The sequence below is a fragment of the Podarcis raffonei genome, chromosome 1 (assembly GCF_027172205.1).
Source record: "Podarcis raffonei isolate rPodRaf1 chromosome 1, rPodRaf1.pri, whole genome shotgun sequence".
Classification (NCBI taxonomy): domain Eukaryota; kingdom Metazoa; phylum Chordata; class Lepidosauria; order Squamata; family Lacertidae; genus Podarcis; species Podarcis raffonei.
This window is the reverse complement of record NC_070602.1, coordinates 93,103,000-93,129,499: the sequence shown is the minus strand read 5'-3', so window position 1 is coordinate 93,129,499 and position 26,500 is coordinate 93,103,000. Positions and strand designations below refer to the sequence as shown.

Below are 26,500 nucleotides of genomic sequence, written 5' to 3'. Positions count from 1 at the left end.
AGCCACTCTGGGTGGCTTACAGAAGGCACTTGCTTCACCCCATGAAAGGACTGTGTGTTTTAAGAATTACACAGTTGGGCACAGAGATGGATATATATGTGTGTAGTGTCTGAGCGGGGAGGTATATTTGAATGTGTGGTTTGTGTGAGGGAGAAATGCACTTAGGCAGAGAGAGGGAGGGAGAGGTGTGTGAGAGAGAGAGAGACAGAGAGAGGTAGCAGCTTTTTACTATTTGCACCTAGTGAACTTACTTTATTAAGCTAAGATATGAAGGGTGTTCAGATGTTACATTCAACAAGTGTATGATCTGTATACACAAAGAGTTGATATGTACACTTCTACAGACATTCACATATAACATTTAATGAGTGCACAGCCTATACAGATTAGTTGAGCCGTATAGGTGGCGCTGTGGGTTAAACGACAGAGCCTAGGACTTGCCAATCAGAAGGTTGGCGGTTCGAATCCCCGCGACAGGATGAGCTCCCGTTGCTCGGTCCCTGCTCCTGCCAACCTAGCAGTTCAAAAGCACCTCAAAGTGCAAGTAGATAAATAGGTACCGCTCCGGCGGGAAGGTAAACGGCGTTTCCGTGTGCTGCTCTGGTTTGCCAGAAGCGGCTTAGTCATGCTGGCCACATGACCCAGAAGCTGTACGCCGGCTCCCTCGGCCAATAAAGCAAGATGAGCGCCGCAACCCCAGAGTCGGTCACGACTGGACCTACTAGTCAGGGGTCCCTTTACCTTTACCTTTATCAATTAGGAAGTGCACACGCTTGCACAAACACTTACACGTATGTAAAGATTGCTTGCATCTGTGTTCAGTGCAACATGTAAACAAGCCTATGATCTTCTGAACCATGGCAGGGTTTCAGAGCTTTCTTTTAGATTTTTGGAATTGCACCAAATATTCCATTTTCCAATGAGGGTTATAATTTATAATGTGCACTTAGAGGTTCCAAGAACAGTGTGTTTGGAAATGAAAACAACTCTTTCCTTAATTACTAGTGCCCAGTGATGGATTTGCTTAACTCCATTCTGTTAAGCCTGTTCTTTTTAGCCTTAGTTAAGAACAATTTTCATAGTGAAAAGTTGTCCAAGAGCCCAGACGTAATCTTGGGGGAAATTAGAAACCTTAAGTGTGTTGAGTAATTTAATCTTAATGTTGAAGCTTTATAAATGAGAGGTGCCACGTAATTTTAATGCAGATTCAAAGTGGTTTCTGTGTCAGTAATGCTGGAATTGGCTCCCCTTAATCTGCGTAGTAGGTGTAAAGCGTCTCCGTTCTGAATCCACACTGCAAAGACAAGGAGAAGACCAAGCACTTGCAGCAGTCTCTGTTTCAGAGTCATTTGACATTAATGCTGACTTAAGAGTCAGCTTCTAAAAATAAAGTTATTGGAAGAAGATTTAGGCTGCAAATATGAAATTGCAGAACTTCTACGTGAAATGTTTTCATTGTCATTATTACTCTTTTTCTGATGGACTTTGTTCTTATATTTGTCACAGTGACCACATGGAAAATATATCGGGCTATTTAATGAAATACACAAATCTTGTCACAGGCTGGCAGTACCGGTAAGTACGGTTTCTTAAAAATTCACTGTATTACCTAATGATGAAATGAAGTTGTCTTAATCAGTAGGCAGGGATTTGTTTTAAAATGCTGGAAATAGTCAAGGGCTGCTTTTGTTCTGTTTTAGAAAAGGGATAAGCAAACTACAGATAAAGGCAGAAGTGTTGCATCAGTAATCTCTTATTTTTGTGCCAGGCATTGATTGCCTGAGCTGTAAATGCCCTCATTTGACTAGTAGGTTTTGTGTGTTTCTGAGGAAAAACTCTGCTATGAAACACATTCGAAAAACCCAGAGCACAGTTAATACTTGGGAGTAAAGTGCAAATAATGAGGCATGCTTTGATTTCAAATTTTATATTGTACAGTACATTAGAAAAGCATAGTGTTTACAAGAGAAAATACTGCATCCCTGTTGAATATTACAGATGGTATTCTGAGATACTTCTTGGAGAATATTTAGCATACCTAGTATTTGGGGACATTTGAAAAAGGTTTGAAATGCTTGTTTTTCACAAATCTAGAGAGGCTTTGAGGAATTCAAATTTTGCTGCTGCTCGCAACCCCTGCAGTCTTTCCTTCTACCCCAAAAGCTTAATGTTATTTAGATTTGACAGATTTGGGTATGTCCCTCCTTATTTTTTTCCGGCTCTCTGAAGTATGCACTATGTTTTGGTTCAGGTTAATCACATCAGTATATTTTAAAAGCCTGTTAAATTCGCTTGGACTTTAGAGCTGTTTAAGGGGAAGAATTAAAAAGTGAACCAAGCACTTCACCTTCCTTTTCTCTCCTAATGCCTTAGTTGTATTGCATTGTGTGTTTTGAGCTAAGGAAACAGCATTTCACAATTTCCTCTAAATATCTGCTGTATCAATTTGCTTCTCCCATCTGTATTGCCTGTGCAGTTTGAACTTGAACTCTCAGTGTGTCAACAACTAGGTTTCGTTGCACTGAGGTTTCCCAAATACACATTTTGTTATTGGTACTATATAGTGATTAAACTAACCCCATAGGAAACCATTTCATTTTTATTGTCCTATAAACAGGCGGTGATGAAGCAGCAGTAGCATAATTTCATCTTTTAATAACAAAAATGGTAGTATATAATTATCATTAGTGTTATTTGGTGTGTGTGAGCCATCAGAGTGCCACAAAAGTCCTTCACAGAAAATTATCCCACTTCCCCAGCCCTGATGTCTAGGACAACTTAGCAAGTTTTTAAAATGTTTTACACATAATTTACAAGTACAGCAACAGAAGTATGTATACCCTTAGGACCAACCCTTGCATGATATGTGACTGGATCTACCAATCTTTTTTTAGAAACAGCAGCAACCCGTTTTTTTTTTAAACACAGGCATAGAACTCTGAATTTGGTCAGAGCATCAGTGCTGGGGAGGAGTCCCTAAGCCCTGTTCCCTAATCTAGATGATTTCATCCTAAATTGCTGCTGTGTTTCCCTCCCCTTATAAAGTATTCAGCAAATATATTGGCTGCAATGCACAATAACCAGTGACTGAGCCATACATCAGAAAAGGCCTGTGCAAACAGAAGAGTCTTAAGCAGGAATCTGAAACAAAGCACCAATTGTTATTGCTTAATAGTAATAGGGAAGGAGTTCCACAACCTATGCGCAGACAGTTTAAAGGACTTCTATCTTTTGGAAGCAAGGCAAACATCATGCGGCATTCTTAAATGTTCCTTTCTGGCTAAATAAAAATATTGGGCAGAGGGTCATAAACCTGCTCTCTGGACCCTGCAGATGAGTATTGGAGATAATGCAGTGCAGTCGCTCCTGTACTCATTTCGTAGAGTAATCCAAGAGGATGCCATTGTCAGTACTATCAAAAACCATAGAAGAAGGAGAATGGTCATACTTTCTGTGACCTGCTCTTAATAAAGGTAATCCTTTGAATGACCCAAGGGTGATTCATCCCATAACCAGGCCTGAACCTAGACGGGGAAGGGTCTAGAAAATCGGTATCCTCTAGGCATACCTGCAGTTGCTCCACCATGATTCCACCATGACTTTCCTCCTCTAGAAAGGAAGTTGCCCTATATCAAAGGTCCAGGGCAGGCTGCTTGAGGAGTGGCTACACCTCTGCTGCCTTGAGGACAGCAGGGACCCTCCCCAATGCAGAAATGTCTTGGCTACATTCTGAACCCACCCAGTCACACCCTTTCTGCTAGTTTTTATTAGCCAAGAAGAGCAGGGGTCAAGAGAGCATTGCTGCATGCACCCTGTCAGGCTGCAGCAGCTGGTTAGACATGGCAACGGACAACTCAACAGAGATGTCCTTCGGGCATCAAATGAGTTTGTCCTCAAAAGTAGAAAGCAAAATGGTCACAAAGGGCTTCCAAGGACACTACAGGTCCACCCACAACAGCAGTTGTGATCAAACTTCAAGCCACATTAGAAAACGCAGTTGGACATTTACTGGAAGGTGCAGTGCATCTGATAAAGTTTTGCCATCTGCACTACTGCATAGTCGGCATGGTTGTGCACTCTAACTAGTGTTTGATCAGCTTCAGGATGAGACATGTGCCATTTGCATTCTAGTCATTATCCAGCCTGCTTCATCTTCTATGCTTCCTTAGAGTACCATGGGGCTGCCTGGACTCTGCAGCACCTGAGAGGACACTCAAGGTCAATTGTGTGTTATCTCACTTTTTCTCAATGTGATGAAATCTTCAACAGGTTCACCTGTGGGAAATCCTCCAGATATCATTCAGGAATCCCTTGGATTCCATAAATCTCAGGGGTAGGCTATCCCTCTTGGTCCTCCATCCCTGTAGGGAGACACTGGCACCAGAAGTCCACACTTTCCCAGTAAGTGGTCTATCCATGACAGTAAAGGGGTATCCTTTCAGGGATATCCTTTCAGGGGTATCCTTTCAGACTGCTCCTCTCATTGTTCAGAGCAAAAACCACATTCAGGGTATGCTCTGTCCTGTGTGGTTTGCCAACAGTCTGTTGTGGCATTCCCATCATAGCCATGGTGGCTAGGAAATGCCAAGCTGGACTGATAGTAGACCCCACATGAAAATTGAAATTGCCTAGAATAATTGTCCTTGTTCTTCCAAAATCTTACCAGAGACCACTTAAGCCATTTCAGTCGCTGAGGTTACTGAGCAGCAAAGGGGGATGGTACAGCAGTGATATTCCTAGTTTGTTTTTATGGCCCAGCACCAGATGCAGACCCTCTAAGCCAGTTCCAAGTTCAAGAGGTTTTCTGGTGACGAGAGAGTATTCTGATGAACTTTGGTGACCTAATCCCCCAACATTCAGGCCTAACAGTGTTCTGCTCTGAAAAGCCTCACCACCCCCACATCAAAAACATTAGCCTCGGTAGCAGCGCAGAGTCACATACCAAGGGGAGAAATAATATTTTTCTAAGGACAAAATGTCCACGCACATGTACAATTACTTCGTGGTAGAAAGACTTCCTTGCCAGTCTGGGGAACTGCAGGATCTGAGGTCCTGTCCCTCAGCCTGTACATTTAGCATGACTGTGGACCCAGAGGCAGCTTATTCACTGAGTGAGGAGTCAATTTATTGAACTAACAGAAAGAAACTGGTAATAGCTGGCGGACTGGTCTTCAAGGCAGACAATGACTGCCCTTGGCTTCATGGAATATTTGATCAGTCAGTTGATGGGCATTCCAAAACTAATCATTTCTATTATTGACACAACCCAGTTTTCTGTAATCCCAAAATATCTAAATATGGCCATTTGCGTAAAGAGTAATTTGTTTAACCTTTAGCCTTGCTTTACTCTTACATGGTTTATTTCCCTCAAAACTTACAGGTATTTTGTCTTGAACAATGAAGCTGGTCTCCTGGAGTATTTTGTGAATGAACAGCTGAGAAACCAGAAGCCCAGGGGTACATTACAGCTGGCTGGAGCTGTGATCTCTCCTAGTGATGAAGATTCTCATACATTCACAGTGAATGCAGCTAGTGGAGAACAATATAAGCTGAGAGGTAAGACTCCGTAGTTCTTGGACTTCCCCACTAGGAGGAAGCCTTGCCTCTTCTTTGCTGGTCTTTGGGTAGCTGTCTTCTTCAAGTCAGTGTCTGCTTGCTGTTTTGTGCATTCTGAAAAATTACTGTGTCTGAATTTGAACATTTTTTTTTTTTTACAAATTAAACTGCTAGAGGTAAAAAGCACTTTCTTTTTACATAAAAAATGCATAGTAGACAAGAGAAATACTAAAAATAAGTGAAATCCTCTAATTTAAGAATAATGACTATAACACAAATGTTGGTGAATATAACGTCTCCAAGTGGTAAAATATTTATATGCATATTATAGTAAAGGTAAAGGGACCCCTGACAATTAGGTCCGGTTGTGACCAACTCTGGGGTTGCGGTGCTCGTCTCGCTTTATTGGCCGAGGGAGCCAGCGTACAGCTTCCAGGTCATGTGGCCAGCATGACTAAGCCGCTTCTGGCGAACCAGAGCAGCGCACGGAAACGCCGTTTACCTTCCCGCCGGAGTGGTACCTATTTATCTACTTGCACTTGACGTGCTTTCAAACTGCTAGGTTGGCAGGAGCTGGGACCGAGCAATGGGAGCTCACCCCGTCGCGGGGATTCGAACCGCCGACCTTCTGATCGGCAAGCCCTAGGCTCTGTGGTTTAACCCACAGCACCACCCGTGTCCCTATGCATATTATAGGTATATACAAAACTGTACATTGTAATTACCGTGTGTTCTTGAGATTTATTCAAGTTTTTAAAATATATATATTTTAAACAACTGAAATCATGTTAACCATTCCACTTTGATAATTGGCATAAAAACAGTCACATTTTTTCTATATTCATCGTCTGGGGAGAGTGGTACTTTTAGTCAAAACAAGAGATGTAACCAATCAATGTGCTGTAAATTTTTACTAAAATACATAGTTGCAAAATGTGACTGCTGAAGAATGAGGGCTGATAGGTCTTCACCTTTTTACACAGGCGTTCAGACAAATGCCACATTTCATTGAAGAGGAGCTTTCTGTTGTAGTTCAGACTGGAATGTTTCTTCTGACTCATAGTGAATACTTGCAACACTTAGTATATCTTACAGTTGCACTTATCTGATTCCCATATTTGTCCCAGCCCAGTCAGTGGATTGTGAAAAGGTGTGGGTGTGTTAGAACAGTGTTTCACAATCGGGGGCCACCAGGATATTCTAAGGGGGCCCCAGGTGAAAAATGCATAAATGGGGGCCACAGCAAGAGGCCATGGGATCACAGAGGGAAGTGAGAAGTGAAGAAGAAAAATCCTGATTGGCTGACTGTCCATCAATCACAAGCGGGTAAGGGGGCAGCCCACCAGGGCTTAGCGCTCCTTTTTGACATGTGCACCCTCCTTTTTCAGTATAGCTTCCTCAGAGTGCAGGAGGAGTTGTTTTAGTTCAACATTTGCCATTGTTTGCTGTAGAAAACATTTTCCTCTACTTTTGCTGTGGCCCTGGCATCACCTAAAAGCGTACTGTGGACAACCAATGCTACATCGGTCACAGAACCATTGCAGTGGGAGGTTAGAGTTATGATATGCCGCAGGATAAGACCCAGTAACCCAAAGCAAGAAGTGCCACAGGTTGTATCTATGCCACATTTTGCGCACCCTCTCCTTCTGCATTCCTGGAAGTGACGTTCCCTAAACAAAACTTAACTTGAAATAAATAATTATATTCTTGCCTTGTTTGCCTCTGAACTTCCTTTTCCTTCTGATTTTTTTTTTTAAATCCAGCTACTGATGCCAAAGAACGGCAGCATTGGGTCAGCAGGCTTCAGATATGCACACAGCACCACACTGAAGCAATTGGAAAGGTACTGTCTGTAACGTATACTTTAAGTTATGCAGCAGTTATTTAAACTGCCCATCAATTATGTAGCTTAAAGGGTCATAATTACAATTGCTGAAGAAGCGTCAGCCTACCATAGAAAGATGACAGCAATGCCAAGACGAATTAGGTTTTAATGACGTTTTATTTGAAATGTGATGCTGCAAACTTAAGCGTGTATTTGTTGTAATAGTTGAATAGCGGGGACCACCTCTGATTGCCACTGAAGTGACTTCTCCGTAGCGTCTTATGGCGCTGTTCAGTAAAACCTAAATAATCTGACAGGTAGTTAGCTAAACACCCAGAGAAGGAAATTCTACAACTTTCCAACTAGGTTTGGCTTTTTGCGTGGACCACTGTCTCTTCTGCACTTGGGATATCTGAAGTCTGTTTCCTTAAATTGTAATGGCAATGCAGTCCTTAAAACTAAAACTGCAGCCCTTTCACTTAGGAGTAATTGTTGTTGAACCCAGTGGGATGGACTTCTGAGGAAGCATGCATGGGATTAGACTGTGAATCTGTTTTTTCTTGTAGATGTAATTTAGGTGTACAGTGCGTACAGCACAACAGAGAAGGTGTCTCTTTTCTTTTGTACACTGAAGCATGGTGCGGGAGATGGGGCAGTAGCCCCATGGGTGCTAGTTCCGCATTCTGAAGAATATTTAGTATTGGTCAAGGCCTGAATATATGTTGATGATTTAGCCAGTCCTCAGGGTTTTCTAAATTACTGAGTGCATATTCTAATAGTATATCTATGTACTTAATATGTATATAAGTAAAAAAAAGTGGAGACTTAAAGATTAGTTTTCAAGTATTTCCTAATATGTATGTTTGTTCACCAGAACAATCCTCCTCTGAAATCTCGCAGCTTCTCTCTCGCATCTCAAGGAAGTGGCTCCCCTGGTGTGCAAAGAAGACCCAGCCAAAATGCAGCTTCCTTTTTTAATGTTGGGCATCACAAGCTGCCAGCTGGGAGGAGAATTCCCATTTTGCAGCCAGATCATTTAATCGATGTACGAGAGGTTAGTATAATCTTAACTTTTTTTTTACCAGTTTCTTGGTTAAGAAGAGCTTGCTTTGGGAAGCAAATAGTCCCTGTACTATCTGAAATTCAGCACGATAATTGAATTTATGATAATAGTAATTTACACATTGCAGCGTCAATGACTTATTCTGGTTATTTTTCCCTTAATCTACTCAGGTTGAGGTTGGCAGTGAGCACTGAGCTCAACATGTGCTCTCATTCTTCGCTGCCTTAATCATGGGTTGCTAGTACAAAACTAGTAATTGATAAACTGCTATTTCCATTCTCTATACTTCTTTATCTGGGTACCTGGGGGTGATAGTTGCGACTTATTCTTATTTATTTTATTGTTGCCTTCCTTGAGTATTTTGTATGGAAAGGCGAGGCATAAATTTAATAAATAAATAAATAATCCTTTCATGTTGAGAAAGAAAATCTTACACATGGAACTAAGGGGTTACAGGTGTTATCTTGACCTAACAGGGGTGGGGAGACACCTTAGTCTCTGAACTTGGGATTGGCTCTTTCTTGAAAAGCAAGCTCAGACACTTGGACCATGATTCTTTAAATTAGGAAACTGAGCAGGAAACACATGACTAGTTTCATCATCACTCCTGTAATAAGTCTTAGGGCTGGAATGTAGCACTGGATGGTGATGAAATTCTATCAGTCTCCCTCTCGTAGCCTCCCTTATATTCGTTTGAATAAGCTGTGCAGTGAATTATCTATGTAATCTGCTCTCATTGCTGGCTACAGAAGGTTGAGATCGCCATGCATAATAGATCACATAGCCAAAAAGTAGAGTGACCCAGTTGTGCTCTCAGTACTCTGTCAAGTGATCATGGACAAGACGTCCTGTGCTGCCTGCTCATCATCTGCTCAAAACAAAGTTGAAAACACTGGAGTTTAGGATCCATTGACATCCTGTTACCCTTGGGTTTTGAGGGGTGAGGATATGGTAACTCCTCATTCCTACTGAGCACCAACTATGACGAAAGTCAGGGCGAACCTAGTTCGATTCAAAAGGTGGATTTCTAAAGTCTCAATAAATCCAAAGCAGAGCTATTTCTGCTACTGTGTCTTAACTTCTAGGTTGGCTTTGCTCCGGCAGTGTTAACCATACCACATTTCTGGCTTTCCTCTGTCTAAAAAGAACATTAAGAACAAGCAGGACAGAGAACTGGACAGGTTTGAGGCTTCAAGATGGTGAAGAATTGTGGTTAATCTTTGACTGTGGTTAAAACCAATGCTGAAGTATTTCATTCAGAGAGCGGGGGGTGGGGGGTTAAGACAAGACAAGAGGGAAGGTGCAGGACTCTGGAGATATGTGATATCTTACCTGGTTTCCATCACATCTGAAGCATCCACAAAAGATAAAACTTGTTTTGAGTAAAGAAAAGAATAGTGCTTCTTTTTAATATAGGGCTGATACTTTTGTGTAGTAGATTATTAGCACGAATGTTTCTTCCATTCAGGTTCAGCCCAAGACATTTCACAGTAAATGGCTGTCTTCTCCACCTTCCCCCACCCCAACCCACTGGCCCAACCAAGGCTAACTGTGTTATTTTGGAATGCGAGGCAAAAAGGCCCACAATCTCCTCTCCCTGGCAATAAAAATGCAATACTAATAAATAAAATAACTAAAAATTTGCTGCCATAGGTTTCAGCAAAGGAGTGGAATGTGATCATTTATATGATTATGGTTCTAAAGGAATGGATTGGCACCGTCATATGGTGCTTTTAAAAATAGATGTGTGTGTGTGTGTTTGCTTATTTAGTCTGAATACGCAATATGTTCTAGCTGGTTTGAATGAGTAGGTTATCCAAAAAAACTGGCTAGGTGAGTTTAGATAGAGTTATTTCCCAAGATAATTTGACTAAAGAATCACCTGAGGTCTCAAGCCATTTCTGCAATGCAAGGCAGGCCCTATAATTAGGCAGAGACCTGGGAGGCAATGGAGGCAGACACACCCACCCCAGATGTTTTTGCTGAGCCCTTGGCTGTTCCTTTTTGCTGGAAGGCAGGCTACGTATGACCTGTCCTGCGCCCCCATAACTAGCCGTTAGCTCTTGGGCATGGTGAAGGACATTGTTCCACTGCCTCCACTGAAGTAAGAAGTAGCTTCATTTAACAATCTATATAGTTTGGATGTTTGATGAGTGCTCTTTTCATAATGTTACGTTGGCACACTGAATTTGAATAACAAGGAGTTTTAGGTAAATGAGAGTTCAGCTGATGTTTCAGATGACCCAAACCTCTGCCTTTTGTGCATTGCTTGCCTGCTAGATGATGTCGCAAGCTGAGGGACAGCAGAGAGACTTGATAAGGAACATAGAATGTCTTCCTTCCTCTGGCCATCTTTCTTCCTTGGACCAAGACCTGCTGATGCTCAAGGCAACCTCTATGGCCACAATGAATTGCTTAAATGATTGTTTCCACATTCTTCAGCTCCAGCATGCATCGCAACAAAAAGGATCCTTACCTACTGGTGAGTTATATTTGCTCTGTCTTCTTCTTTTAATAAAACCTTGATTTGATCTTTCTCTTCTGTGCAAAATAGGAAACATATTTAAATGCCTACAGTACTTTGGAGATCTTATGTTCCCACTTTGCTGCTTGCACTTTAGCATTTGCCTATCATGAGTTTACATCACTCCTTCCATGGAATTCACAATGGTGTACATGGCGTTCCTAAGTGGTCGACATCCAGGCACCAGTCAGTCCCAGACCAGACCTGCTTAGTTTCCAAATGGTGGTGGCCTCATGTGCCTTCAGATCATACCCAAAGGGGAATGTTCAGTCAACCTAGATAGCTGCTGCTGCTGAACATCCCCAGGGTCCTTGTATGGTGTAACAGCTCAGCTCAGAATCCAGCACTGTGATCGGCAGAAGATGCCAAGTTACCAGTAATGTTTATGTCCCAGATTGACTGTTCTTTTATTCAAGTTTGTGTATGTGTTTCTTTTAATAGGGCATTATTAGAGTCTACACACACTAGTCTTTGAGAACAGAATGGAACATTTTCATTATTGATGAGGAATTGTATCCATTCCGATAGACTAGCTGGGGGGTAATTGGAGACACCAGAATCATTAAACGAACGGGTGACAGTTTTCCAAATGATGCAGCTTTTATTTTCAAGCAACTATTATTTATTCAACAGAGATTTATTCAGCTGTGCAAAACCAAGTATTCCCCTCTCCCCCGTCAATGCCCCAACAAGACCTCTGGCAAAACGTGTGTTCTTTAGTTTTAGCTTTACTTCCTAGAAATAAATTGCAGTTTGCAATTGTTTCCTCCTAATGGTGTTGCTAGAATGTCGATGCTGCAACCTGTCCAAAGGGATTACGTAACAACCCTGTCTTATTGGGTTCTTTAACTGGTGTCTGATTACACCTTTCGTAACCCCATCTCCTCCTACGCCGGAGCAAGTTGTGTGTTTCATCATGGCCCAATCACAGGCATCATTCTAATGACCCGGAGAGGTGGTGTTCTCCTGCACCCATCTTTGTTTTTTTGTAGCTGCTTGAGCAAGCTCAGTTGCTTTTTAGTCATTTTGGGGGGAGGGGGGAGCAAAGCTGCTTAATGACAGTTGCCTTTTTGAAAAACAAAATACGCTTCTAGAATATGAGCAAGTTTCAGCGTAAACTCTCGTTTGCTTCAGGGACAACTATCAGCTGGTTGGAACCAAAGATCTCCCTGCCAAACCACTTCAAAAATGGAGCAGATCAGAATTTCCCAGCAGATCAAAACAAGCCATCATCGATCAGAGAGGAGCAGTCCATTTCAGGTTCCAGTCAGCTAACCAGGGTAAGGTTAACATGAAAGCCCCTGTTGTGTGCTTTGTTTTTGGTTTTTTCCTCCTTTACTTAAGAAATGGGGACGGCTCAGGCTTTTAATATACTACTATTTTGAGTAGGCATCATTGAGAAAAATCAGAGTGTAAACAGTTTCTGTGAGTGTAAACAGGAAAAAGTAACATAGTATCAATACAGGTATCACTTTTTAAGTTGTAGGTTTTTCCCTTCTGTCATTAACAGGAGGAAATATGGAAAAGCGAGCATTGATGAAAGGAATAATTAAGTAAATTATAATAAATCCCATGCAGTTAAATATAGTTACAAAGCCATAAGCAGATTAAACGGTGAAAACCTTTCCAGGTATATGTCCCCAAATCAGTCAAGATAAAGTGAGAATGCAATTGGATGTTTTTAATATATATTTTTTGTCACTTAATCTATAGATACTTAATCTATAGATACCTTTCTTAAAAATTAACAGCAGATTAGAATTGTAATGGGGCAACAAGCTGTAAGATCTCATTGTAAAACTACATATCTGATCTTAAAATATCTTAAATTGAAAGGATATAATGAAAGCTATAAAAAAATTGTAATATGACCATATTTCAGAAAGCAAACCATGACCCTTGGCACGAATGAAAGTTGTTATCAATGGATGCTGTCATTTCTTCATTTCCCACATTAAAAATGAAGAAATTTAGTGATTGCCCATTTGATTTAAACTTTACTTAAAGTGTGTGTGTGTTTAAGTTTTTTAATGAGTTGGAAGCCAAAGCTAGCCTTTGAATCATGGTTGCTTCCAAACAAGAAACTGAGTTACAGAAGTGGAATACGCTTACCGGAAGAATGTGATGCCAGTATACTTACTGACAGTTCAGCAGCTGTTCGCACCCTGGAGAGACAATGCAAGAAAATAGGTTCCCTTTCTCTGCCTGCCCCGTCATGGCTGCTGCTCCTGTTCTGATGACTGCTGTTTACAGCTTTTCTTTACTTCTCCCTGGTTACCGCCATACTTTGCTCTAGGAGATGGCAAATTCCCACTACACACCCTGTTGCTTGCAGCCCTTGACGGTGTTCCCTAGAAGAGTTACTGAAATGTACCTGAAAAGACCTGGTGCCCAACCCATTCTTCACTGAGGCATAAATCTCCACACACCCAGGCATTCCTAAATGATGAGTGTATGTAACTGAATAGAATTCGGAGGGCAGTATGCCGTGAGCAGGGAACTTGAAGGCTGGGAGAGGAATACAAGTAAACACAAATACAAGGAAATAAATAAACTCATTTAGTAAGATGAAACTAGATGATTTAAAATGAAATCACACCTCCCTCATCAGCCATAGGCAAGAGTCAGTTTCATAGCCCACTTCCTATGCTGTTCTTGCTGCCCCCTCAGCCTCTGCTCCTGTATCCCCTGTTCCTTAGTATTCTCTCCCAGTTGCTGGAATGAGCAAGGCCTGTTGCAAAGCTTTTGAGTTTCCACAACAGCAGTAGTAGTGTGAATGTGGCTGTTCTCTCAGCTACTTTTCTGCCTGCACTGGGATGACTATCCACCATAGTTCCATCCCAGAAAAAAGAGCAAGCAACATTTAAGGTGAGAAGCCAAATAAGAGAGGTGTGTATGCAGAGCTGTGGTGGCTGCTAGTTCTGGCTAAAATGCCTAGGTTAGCAGTTCATCTGTAGACACTAAAGAGTCTGCTAGAGAGAAGAGCAATTTGATAGTCATTTGCTTGCCATGGATGGCACAGGGCAGAATATGGTGTGACATGAACAGAGCAGGTGGATGAGAAATAGTACTTGCTGCCCAAATAAGGCCAAGGCACCTGCCTACAGGAGGGAGTGCTAAACAAACCAGTGGACTAATTGGTCTGAGTTGTGGGGAAATTAATTCAGGTATCCCAGCAGTTCTCAAACTTTCTACCCCCAGGGCCCACTTAAGAGGACTGAAGGCTACCACTTACAAAACTGTTGGGTCTCAGGGCAGGGGCAGAAACAATTACAAAATGGTGGCAGGTAGACAGGCATAATCAGCTGGCAGTTACTGAACATTGCTCTTTATTGATATCTATTTCCACTTCAGAAATCTCTAAATTCCCTGGCAGAGCGATTTCCTTGTGGCAAGAAGTTCCACAGTACAGATACTGGCCCTGAGGTGGTATGACTCAGCCTGTCCGTTTTAGGTAGAATTTGCTGATTCAGAGGCTCTAGATGGAGAAGTCTTTTTATATTATACTCTCCCCCCATTTCAAAGTCTTTATTCATCTCCTGTTGTTTCTTCTCCTTTAACACTTGTGCCTTATCTACCTAAGCTGCCAGTTTTTCCTTTCCTCCTCCCTTACCCTTTTATGTTCACTTCTTTCTTCTGCAACAGCTTTCCTCTCATCTCCTTTCTTTCCGTTTCCAGTTGCTACTTATTTTTAAGTACAGTGGTACCTCGGGTTAAGTACTTAAATTGTTCCGGAGGTCCGTTCTTAACTTGAAACTGTTCTTAACCTGAAGCACCACTTTAGCTAATGGGGCCTCCTGCTGCTGCCGTCCCGCTGGAGCACGATTTCTGTTCTCATTCTGCAGCAAAGTTCTTAACCCGAGGTACTATTTCTGGGTTAGTGGAGTCTGTAACCTGAGGTACCACTGTATTAGCCTTTTGCATCTCTAATTTCCTTCCATTCCTCTTGCCCTTCCCTCTCAGAGAAGGGAAAACTCCCTTTCCTCCCCCACCCCAACTCTGACTCCGGCCCATCTTTATCAGCAAGGAATTGCTGGTACTGGCACCAGTCCAACCAAAATGGCAGGGGCAGGGCGGGCAAGTGAAGAGACACAGTGTGGGCTGTGTCAGTGAGGCCCACTTGAAAGTGCAGTGGGACCCACTGACATTCCCAGACCTACTGTTGAAGAATCGTTGTCACAGCCTAAAATACTGATGCATTTTGGCGCCTGTAGAGAAAGCAGGGAAGAGGGGGGAAATGTTTTTGCACCTTTCCGAGAACTATTAAAGGAAGATGTCTACTCACTATAGCTTTGAAGGGCACTTCAAATGGGACATGGGAACAATAAGCATTTGCAGTTATTCTGTTCTATAAGCAATCTTTATTAATATCACTGACAAATATTTTGTGGAATATGGAGGGTAACTCCTGGGTCCGTATGTTTGAAAAGGCTTTGCTCATTTTGATAGATACCATAGTGGTCAAGTGGTTCAGACTCCTTATTGTTTATTCAGAATGTTACCTGCCTTTCACCACAAGGATCCAGAGTGGGATACAGCAATTTAAAACACAGTATTAAAATTAGTTAAAAACAAATACTTGGTGTGCCTTATCTGTCTTTGTCTTCAGTCTGCCTCTTCCAAGGTGAGACATGATACTGAATATATCATTCCCTCTCTGCCATTGGAGCTAATAGACCTTTCTTTGAGTCTGGCAAGCCAGGTCATCTTACTAAATACTTCTGCTATGCTTGGTCTATAGCTGTTTTGTAGTTGGCTATTCCATTTAGGACAAGCAGAAGTTCCTTCTGGGAGAGTAAACTTCATATCCTGTGATACATGGATACATGCAGGCTATACTTCATTTATTTCTTTTTTGTGTGTTGGCACATTTTATATTCAGGGCAAGTCTGTCAGAGAACTTTTAATGTTCCCACTTTTTTCCATCTGTAATACTTGAAGTCATCATTCTACATAGGAGAAACTGAGCATCATTAGCATCAAACATAACATATGCTACTCCTCTTGTTTTTGTTTTACATTTAATTGTTATTAAAATGGGTTTTTAAATTTCCCACTCAGTGATTTTGTCTTGTTCATTTCAGGAAATTGACAGCAAGTACTAGAAATATAAAAAAATTGTTCCATCAAAGGCAAAATATGATTATACCTATCTGTTAAGCAGGTCTATCAGCTGAAGTTAAAATGCAATTGATGAAACACCCAGCTTTTAATTAACAGATCAAGTAAATGTACATATTACCAAAACCCTGAGTGTGTTTGAGGTGGGTGTTTGAGATCATTAAAGAATGCTCCTGGACAGCATAAGAACTTGTAAGCAAAGGCTACTATTCATTGCTGAACCATCTTTATTTTTTTTTATCAATGTAGAAATCCAGATTGTATAATAATTCCTATTTTAATAGCACCATAGAGACACAAAAAATGAACATACTGAAATCCCACCCATATTGCAGAAGAGATACACTGACATTGGTTTAAACTGAGTGCTGTCAGCTTTACTAGCTTGTGTCTCTTATTCCTAGAAGTGAAATCATACATATGGGCTAGTTTTGTAGAGAAACTAAAAATAAAATTTGTGTTTTCAAAAAAAAAAATAAAACTTCCATAGGGAGAAGAGAGCTAGTGTGTCTGTGGAGGATGAACAGTGATATTCTCTTCAGTCAGCCCAAGAAATTAGTTAGGATGTTTAATTGGGACTAAGTCTTTCTTCTGATTCATCATTCTCAGGATCACACTGTTAATTGAAGCTTGCAGCCTTAACTATTGTTAAGTGGCTTGTTCGGTATAACTCCTACAAATGATGTTGCTTGAGACATGAGTGATTATCTGTGAGGTTTGGGAGGATGACTGAACTGTCGTGCATGGGAGGAAGAGGGATTAAGTTATAAAGCCCAGATATTTAGGGCTGGTGAATTATTTGAAGTGTCATTTGTTTTTGGAATTTACACTAGGAACCAGAGGAAATAAACCCAGATGAGGAGATAGAGGATACATGTGAACTTAAAGAGGATGACCTTGGAGCCGTGGAAGAACAGCGTAGCGTTATCTTGCATCTCCTGTCTCAACTCAAACTTGGCATGGACTTAACAAGAGTAAGTGACTGAAACATTAATCTTCTTGAAATTGAGAGGGAAGTGCTTCTGGAACTGAAGGCTGGCCCAGCCACATCTGGATTAGCACAGACAACTTAATTAACTTGGAATTAAGCCTTTGCTCCCCTTCCCACAAAAAAGCCCTCGCTGAAGACATTCCTACCAGCTGAATTTATATCAGCTAGTTGAACTGCGCTCTCAGAATTGTTTATTTAGGAATTCTTTTGGGTAATAAGGAATCTGCTCAGTGTGTGTGTGTGTGTGTGTGTGTGTACGTACTAGTTCCATCTCACCCCAGGTTGTCGTTCCTGTTGACCACCATGGACTGCAGTGGGAAGCTTCCTGCACTTGTGGAGGCTTGGTGTACATTTCAGAGCCCTGAAAAATCAGGGTTCTAGAACACTCAGGGAGCCCCAATAAGTATAAGTGATGCCTTAGCTTCAGACAACCACCCTCCACCTAAAGAAGAGGGGGGAGAGGAAGTATTTCATAGCGTTTTCAGAATACACAAATTAACATGTCTTCCTCTTGTTTGCGCTAGTTAAGGTTGTGCTCTTTGCTTAGAAAAGCGTTATACCCTTATCCCATCACTTGCAATTCGAAGCTTTAGGTGTGCTTCATGCCTTTCTTTCTTTTCAGGTGGTACTCCCCACTTTTATATTAGAGAAACGCTCTTTGCTGGAAATGTATGCTGACTTCATGTCCCACCCAGATCTCTTCATTGCGATTTCCAGCGGCGCCAGCCCCGAGGAGAGGATGATCCGCTTTGTGGAATATTACCTCACTTCCTTTCATGAAGGTCGCAAAGGGGCGATAGCGAAAAAGCCATACAACCCGATCATCGGGGAAACGTTTCACTGCTCGTGGAGGAGCCGAGTACCGTCCGACACGAGTAGTAACTCTTCGTCCCATTCCCTCTCTGAGCAAGGGACTGTCTCAGAAGAGTCACAGGAACAAGCAGAATCGGACTACCACACAGTCAGATTTGTAGCGGAACAAGTGTCCCATCACCCTCCAGTCTCAGGGTTTTATGCTGAATGTGTAGAAAGGAATATGTGTGTCAATGCTCACGTCTGGACTAAAAGTAAATTCCTAGGAATGTCAATAGGAGTGACTATGGTTGGCGAAGGTAAGTGGAGAACGCTGCAATTAGCCACTTGCCACAATAGGCTCACTCACATTTGGTCGGTTTCACAGTGTGTCTTTCACCACTTGTGCTTTACTTGTCAGCTAACCCAGTGTCTTCCAATCTTTTTCCAACTGTGGCCCCCTTCCGACCTTGTTTCCTTCCTGTGGCCTGCCCATGGACATAGCCAAGGGGGGCAGCTGTGTGCTGTGGCCCCCAGGCCTGTGCCCCCCCTGGAATATCCTGGGGGGCCCCAGGGGCCATATGGGCCCTGGTTGGGAAGCACTGATCTAACCTGTGAAGACGGGGCTCCATGGTGTCAGAGATGCTCAAGGATGGCCATGTCAAGAGCTCATTGTGCTTCACTGTTCAACAGAGCAACTAAGTTTCAAACAGATTGTCTGCTCTACTCTCTGGGAAAAAGGCCCAGGGCATTTAGGCACCCATTGGATTCCATTAATCTCCAGTGGTGGGGGTGGGCCCTCCAATTCAGTACCCCACCCCTGCAGGGGTGGATCAAAGCCATTAGACCATACTTCACCAGAAAGTGGTTTGACTATGAGCCCCCTGCTACTTCCAGACAACCCCTTCCTCCATCTGGAGCAAAGACCAGACTGAGGGTGTGCCCTGGCCAGTGTGTTGGGTCACTAATAACTTGGGACAGCCCCATGGCTGTCATGGAGGCCATGAAGTCCTGAAAAGGAACACCTGAGGCATCCTCTGCATGGATGTTGACATCATCCAGGGCTATTGTTAGGGGTTCCTCCATCACCATGCCCATCAGCTTGGTGAGCAGCAGAGTAGATGGTAAACCAGCAGTGACCCCTGCTGAATGTCTTCTTGGCCCAACAACAGGTACAGGCCTCAACAACCAGCTCCAAGACAGGGTTTTTTTCTGGTGATGTAGGTGGAAGTACTATGGGCCACATCCACTCCATTGCCATCCTATCTCTGTGGCTTGTGCTGATGCTGTAGTCAGGTGGGCAGAGCTGAGTCAGATCAACTCCCAGCTTGCCCACCCAGGTCTCATATGCACCATGGACAGGCTGATGGCCACCAGGAACCCAGCCATGGGAGAGGTGGGAGAAAGAATCAAGGTGTAAATAGCCTCTCCCTCAACTTCAGTGATAACTTGTCTCCCATAACCATTTCTCACCCTAACCATGTTGAGCTCTTCACAAGCCCACAATATAAATAACAGCCCAACAACAAAAAATGTACTACCACCCATCAGTTATCCCAGAAGGTATCTAGCTGGTTAAGAACAGCTTTACTAAAAGCATGTACAAACCACCCAGTCCCTGCCACACTCCAATCCTGCCTCATATTCACATTGCAGGCTCTTGCCCTGGGAGAATCTGGCAACTTTCTCCAGTCATACAATTCACTGTCCAGGTTCTCACCCTGTGCAAGAAGCACAGACACCTTATGAGGAATGAACTCCTTTAGTGTCACCCTTTTGGTGGCAAGCCTACCACCCAAGGGCAGCTGAGCTTTTATGCCCTCTGACCCAGCCAGCTGCTGATGCAACAGACTACAGGATTAGGTCTCCTTCCAAGGGCAACCTCTCTTTGGTCTCTTGGTCAGAGAAGAAGACAAGGCTCCAATCCTGTCAGAATTTACAGGGGACCTCAGTTGTTTTAGGAGCAGCTGGGACAAAGTTCGGTAATCTTGTAGCACATGAAAATGATAAAAAAGTTTGTCTCCAGATGATGTATTTTGCGTCTTCTTTTATGATGCCTATGTCCTGGCCCTAGTATGCATTCCATTCAGTATCAACAGTTTCTTCTTTGCTTCTTTTGCATTGCGCATTTCTGTTAATTTCAAATATTTCCTACAGAATTTCAGGCGCACAGACCCCTTTTTCTGAAACTGTTGCTTTGCTCTAGTTCCTTGTGAGAGGCGATGCCGTCCATCTTGCACCCAAAACTAATCTTACTCCATTGCTCAACATTATACAGTGGAGGCATTTTTTGTAATGTAGGGTTGTTTTGACAAGTCACAGTAAGACATAGATACCAGCAAGCCTCAGAAATGTAGAGGAATTGTGATGGGGGGGGAAGGGTCATAGGCTTTACTGTTCTAAACTATGTTGGCCTCTTAAGTAGAAAATGCAAATGGAGATGAACCCAATTAATTTTATCTCTCACAGGAAAACAGGGGGTATATCTTCTGTCTTTACAATTAATGATCGTAATTTCCTAACAGATATACTATGGGTTGTATATACAACAAAGTCCTGTTAGAGCAATGATTTCCACCTATGCAATAGGACTTCTTCCCATCTATTCCAAAGAATCTCCCAACCCTCCAGAACATATTTGCAGGCGCGTTGGGGGGGGGTCGTCTCAGGGGAAGAAGTTATATTGCACAGGAAAAAGTCCTTGCACTAACGGAACAGCAACTGATTTTAATCTTTCTAATATGGTTTTTGCTGCATGCTTTTATGTACTTTTGTTGTAAACCACTCTGATAACTTTATAAAATAGCAATATATAAATATTTTTATAAACAAACAAGCTTGGTTGGATACAACCCTATACTGTTTGTGCAAGTAGCTCCTCTGTGAGTTAAAAGAAAAGGGCTGCTGTCACCTTAAGTATAACATTGATGATACTAAATGATTAAAAAAATGTCCTGGTTCTCTGCATCCTCTAATATAAATATGGGGAGTATGAATTATTTGTTTCTGTTATTGTGGAGATGATGTGCATCTCTCTTGTCTCACAGGTATTTTAAGTCTCTTGGACCATGGAGAGGAATACACGTTTTCTCTGCCTTGTGCATATGCTCGGTCGATTCTGACTGTCCCTTGGGTAGAACTGGGAGGAAAAGTCAGTGTTAATTGTGCAAAAACGGGATACTCTGCAAGTATTACTTTCCATACCAAACCATTCTATGGCGGCAAGCTTCACCGGTAAGTATTTATGGTTGCCAGGCGTTTTGTGTAATGTAGTGCAGAATCAATTGCAGGTAACTTTCTTATGGGAATGGCATCTTTTCAACTGATCTAAGCAAGCCACTTCACCACTTTGTTCTGAAAACTTGAGAAGGACATTTAAAAGGAAGCTAAACCTTTTCTGAAATACTTTTGGTGCTTGCTGGAATGTTGCTTTCAAGTCAAAGAGTCTCAGTATCTCGAAAAGGATCTTCAGAGAATTGTAGAGTTGGAAGGGGTCCTCAGGGTCATCTAGTCCAACGCCCTGCAGTACAGGAATCTCAACTAGATTTTCAGCGTCTAAAACCACCTTGATTTATTTAACTAGTTAAATATTTGCAAAAGATTGATTGAACTCTGGCCCCTGGCAGGGAAGTAGTGGGAAATAATAGCAGAATTTTATGTATTGTGTTGTGCTATTGAAATTGTGCTTCCTAATTTTATGCTTCTATATCAAGTGCCTTGGGAGAGCATTTGCCTTGAAAGATGGCCAATAACTATTTCAAATAAATCAAATACATCAAAGCACTTGTCTGTCATTTCAATTTCCAATGGGACTTTGGATTAGTGTTTGTATGAGCTTTTTCTAGTCATAAGTACAAGAGAGAAAATGCTGTCCATAGTGACTCCGCTGCTAGTTGATATTGTAATGAAAATAATGTTACTATAGATTTTTCAGAGAACTTTACTATTAAATACTTTTTATTGAGCGGAACTGTATTGTGCACAGCTGAATTGCTGAGGCAGAAGTTGGCTTCCATAGTACAATTCGCATTTGCTTAGGTTTAAAATAATGCTAGGGAAACATCTGGTTTCAGGGAGTTTTAACCTAAAATAGAATATGATAGCTAGACACTATTTCATATTTAGTATTGGTCGGTATTGGTATTTTTAACAGGATGTTGGGAAAACTGCATACTTCTCTGTAATCCAAAATCTGCAATACTTCTCTGTAATCAGCATGTTAAGGTAGCAGTGGCCAACCAATAGCCTTTCAAGAGGTTGTTGGACTGCGGCTCCCCTTATGCCTGGCCATTGGCCATCCTGGTTGGGACTGATGGGAGTTGGAGTCCAGCAACAGCCAGAGGGCTACAAGGTAGCCACCCTTGATGCAGAGGAACGTTTATCCAGTCTAATGTATTCCTATCTTAGAAAGCTTAGAGGAGACCACCAGAAACTCATCTAGCATTGAATTGTAAGCAAAATGCTCTTTTTTTTTTTTTTGGTACGCTAGATTTGGCAAATTTGGTGAAGTTCCCATTAAACTTTGTTGTTCAGTATTAATTGGCAAGCCACATACTTAAGTCTCTCTCTCTCTCTCTCTCTCTCTCAACCCTCCATGGCATGAAATTCTTGAGCTGCCATCAACAGAAAACAATGATTTTTAAAGAAGTAAAATGCAAGAGATGAGTGCAAAAATAATTAGTGGGCTCCTAAGTTTACCATTTTGTTTCTTGTTTGAAAACTGTTTTGAACTAGCTGCACAGTTAAACATTAGAAATGTAGCTTTTTAAAACACATTTGCAAAGAAGATGACGAGCACTCAAATCTTGCTGTACTAGAACTTGCATGTATTCCTCTGTTTCTAAAAAGAAATAACACAGTGTGAGCTGTATCCCTACATGAATCCAGCTATTGTCACATTTTACTTTTTGAATGCTGTTTTTTTAGGGTTACCGGTGAGGTGAAACAGAATGCTACCAACACTGTTGTCTGTAGAGTGCAAGGGGAATGGAATAGCATCCTTGAATTCACCTACAGCAATGGAGAGACAAAATGCATGGACTTGACAAAGCTGTCTGTCACAAGAAAACGAGTCCGACCCATTGAGAAACAAGGGGCATTTGAATCCAGGTAAGAGAAGTTCTTTTATGTTTTCGCAATTAACACTTACTGGGTACACTTACGATGCCTGCATTTCTTTTTCATTCATATTTGTGGGAGCCAAAGTGTTTTTTTTTTTAATTAAAAAAATGTGTTAGGAAAACCTAAGGAAAACCAAAATGAGCATAGGAGGCTCTCTCAAAAAATGGCCCAGGGAATTAGAGGTTCTTCACAGAGTGGTTTGGCACTTTCGTTAAATGTGGCTGCACTGAGGTTCTCCACTGCTGCCATGCATTTTTATTCTTCAGTTGGGTAACAGCTATATTCTATATTGCACTGCAAGTTCCTCATAGTTTTTTCTGGAGAGAAAGCCCTTCCAGGATACGGTGGCAGTTCCTTCTTGCCTTTCAGTTCACCTTATTCTTAATCTGAGAGGAGCCAAGATTATAGCTGTGAATTCTGCTCATGTGCTGCAAGTATTGACAACACACTGACCTGCTAAGAGAGCTTGAAGTCAGCTGTACCTTTTTTAATTCAGGAAGCTGTGGCAACATGTGACAGAGTCTCTGAGGGACGGGGACATTGATAAGGCGACAGAACATAAGAAAGCACTTGAGGAACGGCAGAGAAATGAAGAACGACTCCGGGCTGAGACAGGAGAACCGTGGCAAACTAAGTACTTCGTCAAAGATGTAAGTAACTCAACACAAGTTGAATATTTAAAATGCCAACCTTCCAGCATGTCATAGGGGCTACTGCTTGCCTCTGTAAATATAAAAAATATTCTCTGCTTAGTTCTTTGCATTTTTTTGAAAAGCTCACATATAAACAGAAGATAGTTGAATAGAAATAGCCTCTGCTGGAACATTTTTCTTGCCACTTTATTTTATAGATTAATGCCTTCGCTTCAGTTTCTCTACATGCTCAATGTATATGCTTCTTTTTGAAACTGAACTGCAGTTTTGGCTTCATATTAATAAGTCACATTTGCAAGAATCCTGTCTAGTAGGTTAGCATTATTATCCTTATCTTGCAAGCATAAGATATTGTGACTTGTCTGTGGCTGAGATTTGAACAAGGGATCTCCTAATATGAACTATTAGCTGCTATGGTGAAGAATCTCTAGCGCCCAAGGAGGAAGACCAAAATTAGGCTTTCTTGCCTTGTAAGGGCCAGACTATACACTGACTCAGTTCATCTGTAGTTCAGCCTTCGAGCATCTGACTTGTATGCAGAAGGGCCTAAATTCAATCCTTGGCTTCTCCAAGTAGGACTGGGAATGTTCTTATCTGAAACCTTGCAGAGCCACTGCCAAACAATGTGGGCAATTTTGAGCTAGATGGCTCAATAGTCTGGCATAGTGTAAGGCAGCTTCCTGGAAGAACATAAAAAGAGTCCGTCTACTCCTTCCTGTTCTCACAATAGCCAATCAGATGCCAGGGTGAGAACAATGGTCACCTGTGTTCCTAGATGTATTAGAAAGCTCTGGTTTTCTGGTAAGGGGGTCATAGTGAGCCTCAGGCATATATAGTCCCCTTCCAACTCTCCAGTTTTGTACCTGTAAATTCAGCTTCTGATTTGAAGTTTGTGGGTTTCCTGAAGGTATCCAAACTCAGGCGACTGTGGATTGTTTAAACTGTGGATAGTGAGAAGGATCAAATTGTGGTTTCAGATATTATGGTTATGATCAGTCTCTGGGCAGTAGTGCACTACTCAGTTCCTAGGACAATTAGCATTCGCCATTGAATTTACATGGAGAATTTTTCTTGAACTGAGTAATCTTGTTCTCTGTTTGAATTGCAGGGAGAGGGCTGGGTTTATTATAACCCTCTTTGGAAAAGAATGCCTGCCGTACAAAATCAACCAGCAGACACAAACTAGATGACATTTCTTCAAAATTATTCTTCTCTTTTGTTCTAATCCCTACAACTTCCAAAATGCTGTGTCTCACTAACAGTCCTTTGGGATTTTTATACAATTGCACAAAATTAAGTAAGCATAATGGAATAAACTACTAGGGCACTTTAAAGTTGCAGAAAATCAAAAGATAGCGAGAGAGAAGCTTGCCAGGTATGTCTTCTCCCCCCACTTCAAAAAACATTTTATATGGCACTGAAGATTTTATCTGAACTGTGTATTGTATTCTTTCTAAGCACACCTACTGCAAAAGCTGCCTAAGATGTTTTATTTATATATATATATATATATATATATATATATATATATATATATATAATCTTCTAGAAACAGTAGCATTCAGAGCTGCTATGCTGTTCTGCCCAAGTGGAATTGCTTCTGGAGTAATAGCTGAACAGTTCTTCCCAATCTGTGCTCCATTTCCCACTTGTTTCTGAACTACTCAGTGCCCGTATAGAGAAACACCTTTTGCTGCTCTGAATTATTATTACTGCTGAAAACCTTGAAGAGGAAGCTCTTCATGTTGACCTTGGAATCAGTGTTATTGAACTGTCTGGATCAGGACTTGACACTTCTTTTTTTAATTATTCTTCGGAGGCAATGTGTGCATGGCTGTGGAAGAATGAGGGAGTCACGTAAACCTCACCTTTTTAAAAAAAAACAACCCCTCCCCCCCACAACATTCTAAAGTAGATTAGAATTGTAACTATGGGGTGTTTCCTATATGTGAAAGAGTTGTGGAGAGAAAGGTGGAAGGAGAAGCGTAAAATTCAGAACAATTTTGAGCTCTAGAATTTCCCTTAACCTCCCCCCACCTTCATTTCCTTAGCAAACTGCTGTAAATACCCTGAAGATGTTCTGTCTCTTTGAAGAGGCTGAAGCTCAGACCTGACTGATGTGTCCTTTTTTAAATATCTATATATATACTTCATTGCCCCCACTCACTGTTCTCCATGGATCATCTCTGAGACAGAGTCAGTGTTACAGGTTGCCCAGACAAGTGATTTCATTTGTCTTCTGTGTAAGTTCCGAGTCAGACATCTTTGTGTCCCCGCTGAGTACAAAGACCGTCACTTTGGTTTTTCTACAACACCTGAGAAGGCTTGTTTTTTTGCTATGGGACTACATACAAAACCAGTTGCAATCTGATACCGGAAAACCATGTTCAGGTAAAATCGTCCATTGTTTTTTATGATACCAATATTTTATTGAAGTCTAAGAATTGCTGGCAATTAAGAATAGTACTGATTTATGGCTTTCATTCTTGTTACTACAAGCTACCTTAATTTTTCTAAGAGTGGTGCCTTACTCTGTTTCTTCTGATGTAGTCTTCCAATCAGTGTATATACCATTATCTGTCATCTTCTGGTTTGTGTCAACAGTGGGGCCTCTCCCTGCCATCATGAAAACCTTCAGACTCTGTGTGTGCTGGTCAAGTGTGTTTTTTTCTTCCATATTAAGGGAAAAGGTTATCCGAATGCACCCGAGAGTGGTTAAGTAATCACCCTCATTTTCCACAAAGTCTGAAAAGTGTTTGGGGGAATGGGGAGGGGGTTATGCACATGTGTTAAGATTCCCTTGTCCCTTTTTTTTTTTTGCTGTGAAATGCACTGAAATCTTAATGCGACTAGT

General features: G+C 41.7%; 1 protein-coding gene across 3 annotated transcripts in view; it reads left to right on the top strand.

Moving 5' to 3' along the window:
* The window catches only part of OSBPL11 (oxysterol binding protein like 11), a 46,863-nt gene extending 21,715 nt beyond the window's left edge, over window positions 1-25,148 (top strand). For all 3 annotated transcript variants that reach the window (XM_053404512.1, XM_053404513.1, XM_053404514.1), the window contains exons 2-13: window positions 1,507-1,575; window positions 5,381-5,556; window positions 7,320-7,399; window positions 8,256-8,435; window positions 10,725-10,926; window positions 12,103-12,248; window positions 16,923-17,063; window positions 17,703-18,192; window positions 20,920-21,106; window positions 22,799-22,981; window positions 23,490-23,643; window positions 24,755-25,148. In XM_053404512.1, the coding sequence (XP_053260487.1) occupies window positions 1,507-1,575; window positions 5,381-5,556; window positions 7,320-7,399; window positions 8,256-8,435; window positions 10,725-10,926; window positions 12,103-12,248; window positions 16,923-17,063; window positions 17,703-18,192; window positions 20,920-21,106; window positions 22,799-22,981; window positions 23,490-23,643; window positions 24,755-24,832 (2,086 nt within the window). In that variant the 3' untranslated portion in view covers window positions 24,833-25,148. The remainder of the gene's footprint in view (window positions 1-1,506; window positions 1,576-5,380; window positions 5,557-7,319; window positions 7,400-8,255; window positions 8,436-10,724; window positions 10,927-12,102; window positions 12,249-16,922; window positions 17,064-17,702; window positions 18,193-20,919; window positions 21,107-22,798; window positions 22,982-23,489; window positions 23,644-24,754) is intronic.
* Window positions 25,149-26,500: the final 1,352 nt, after the last annotated feature.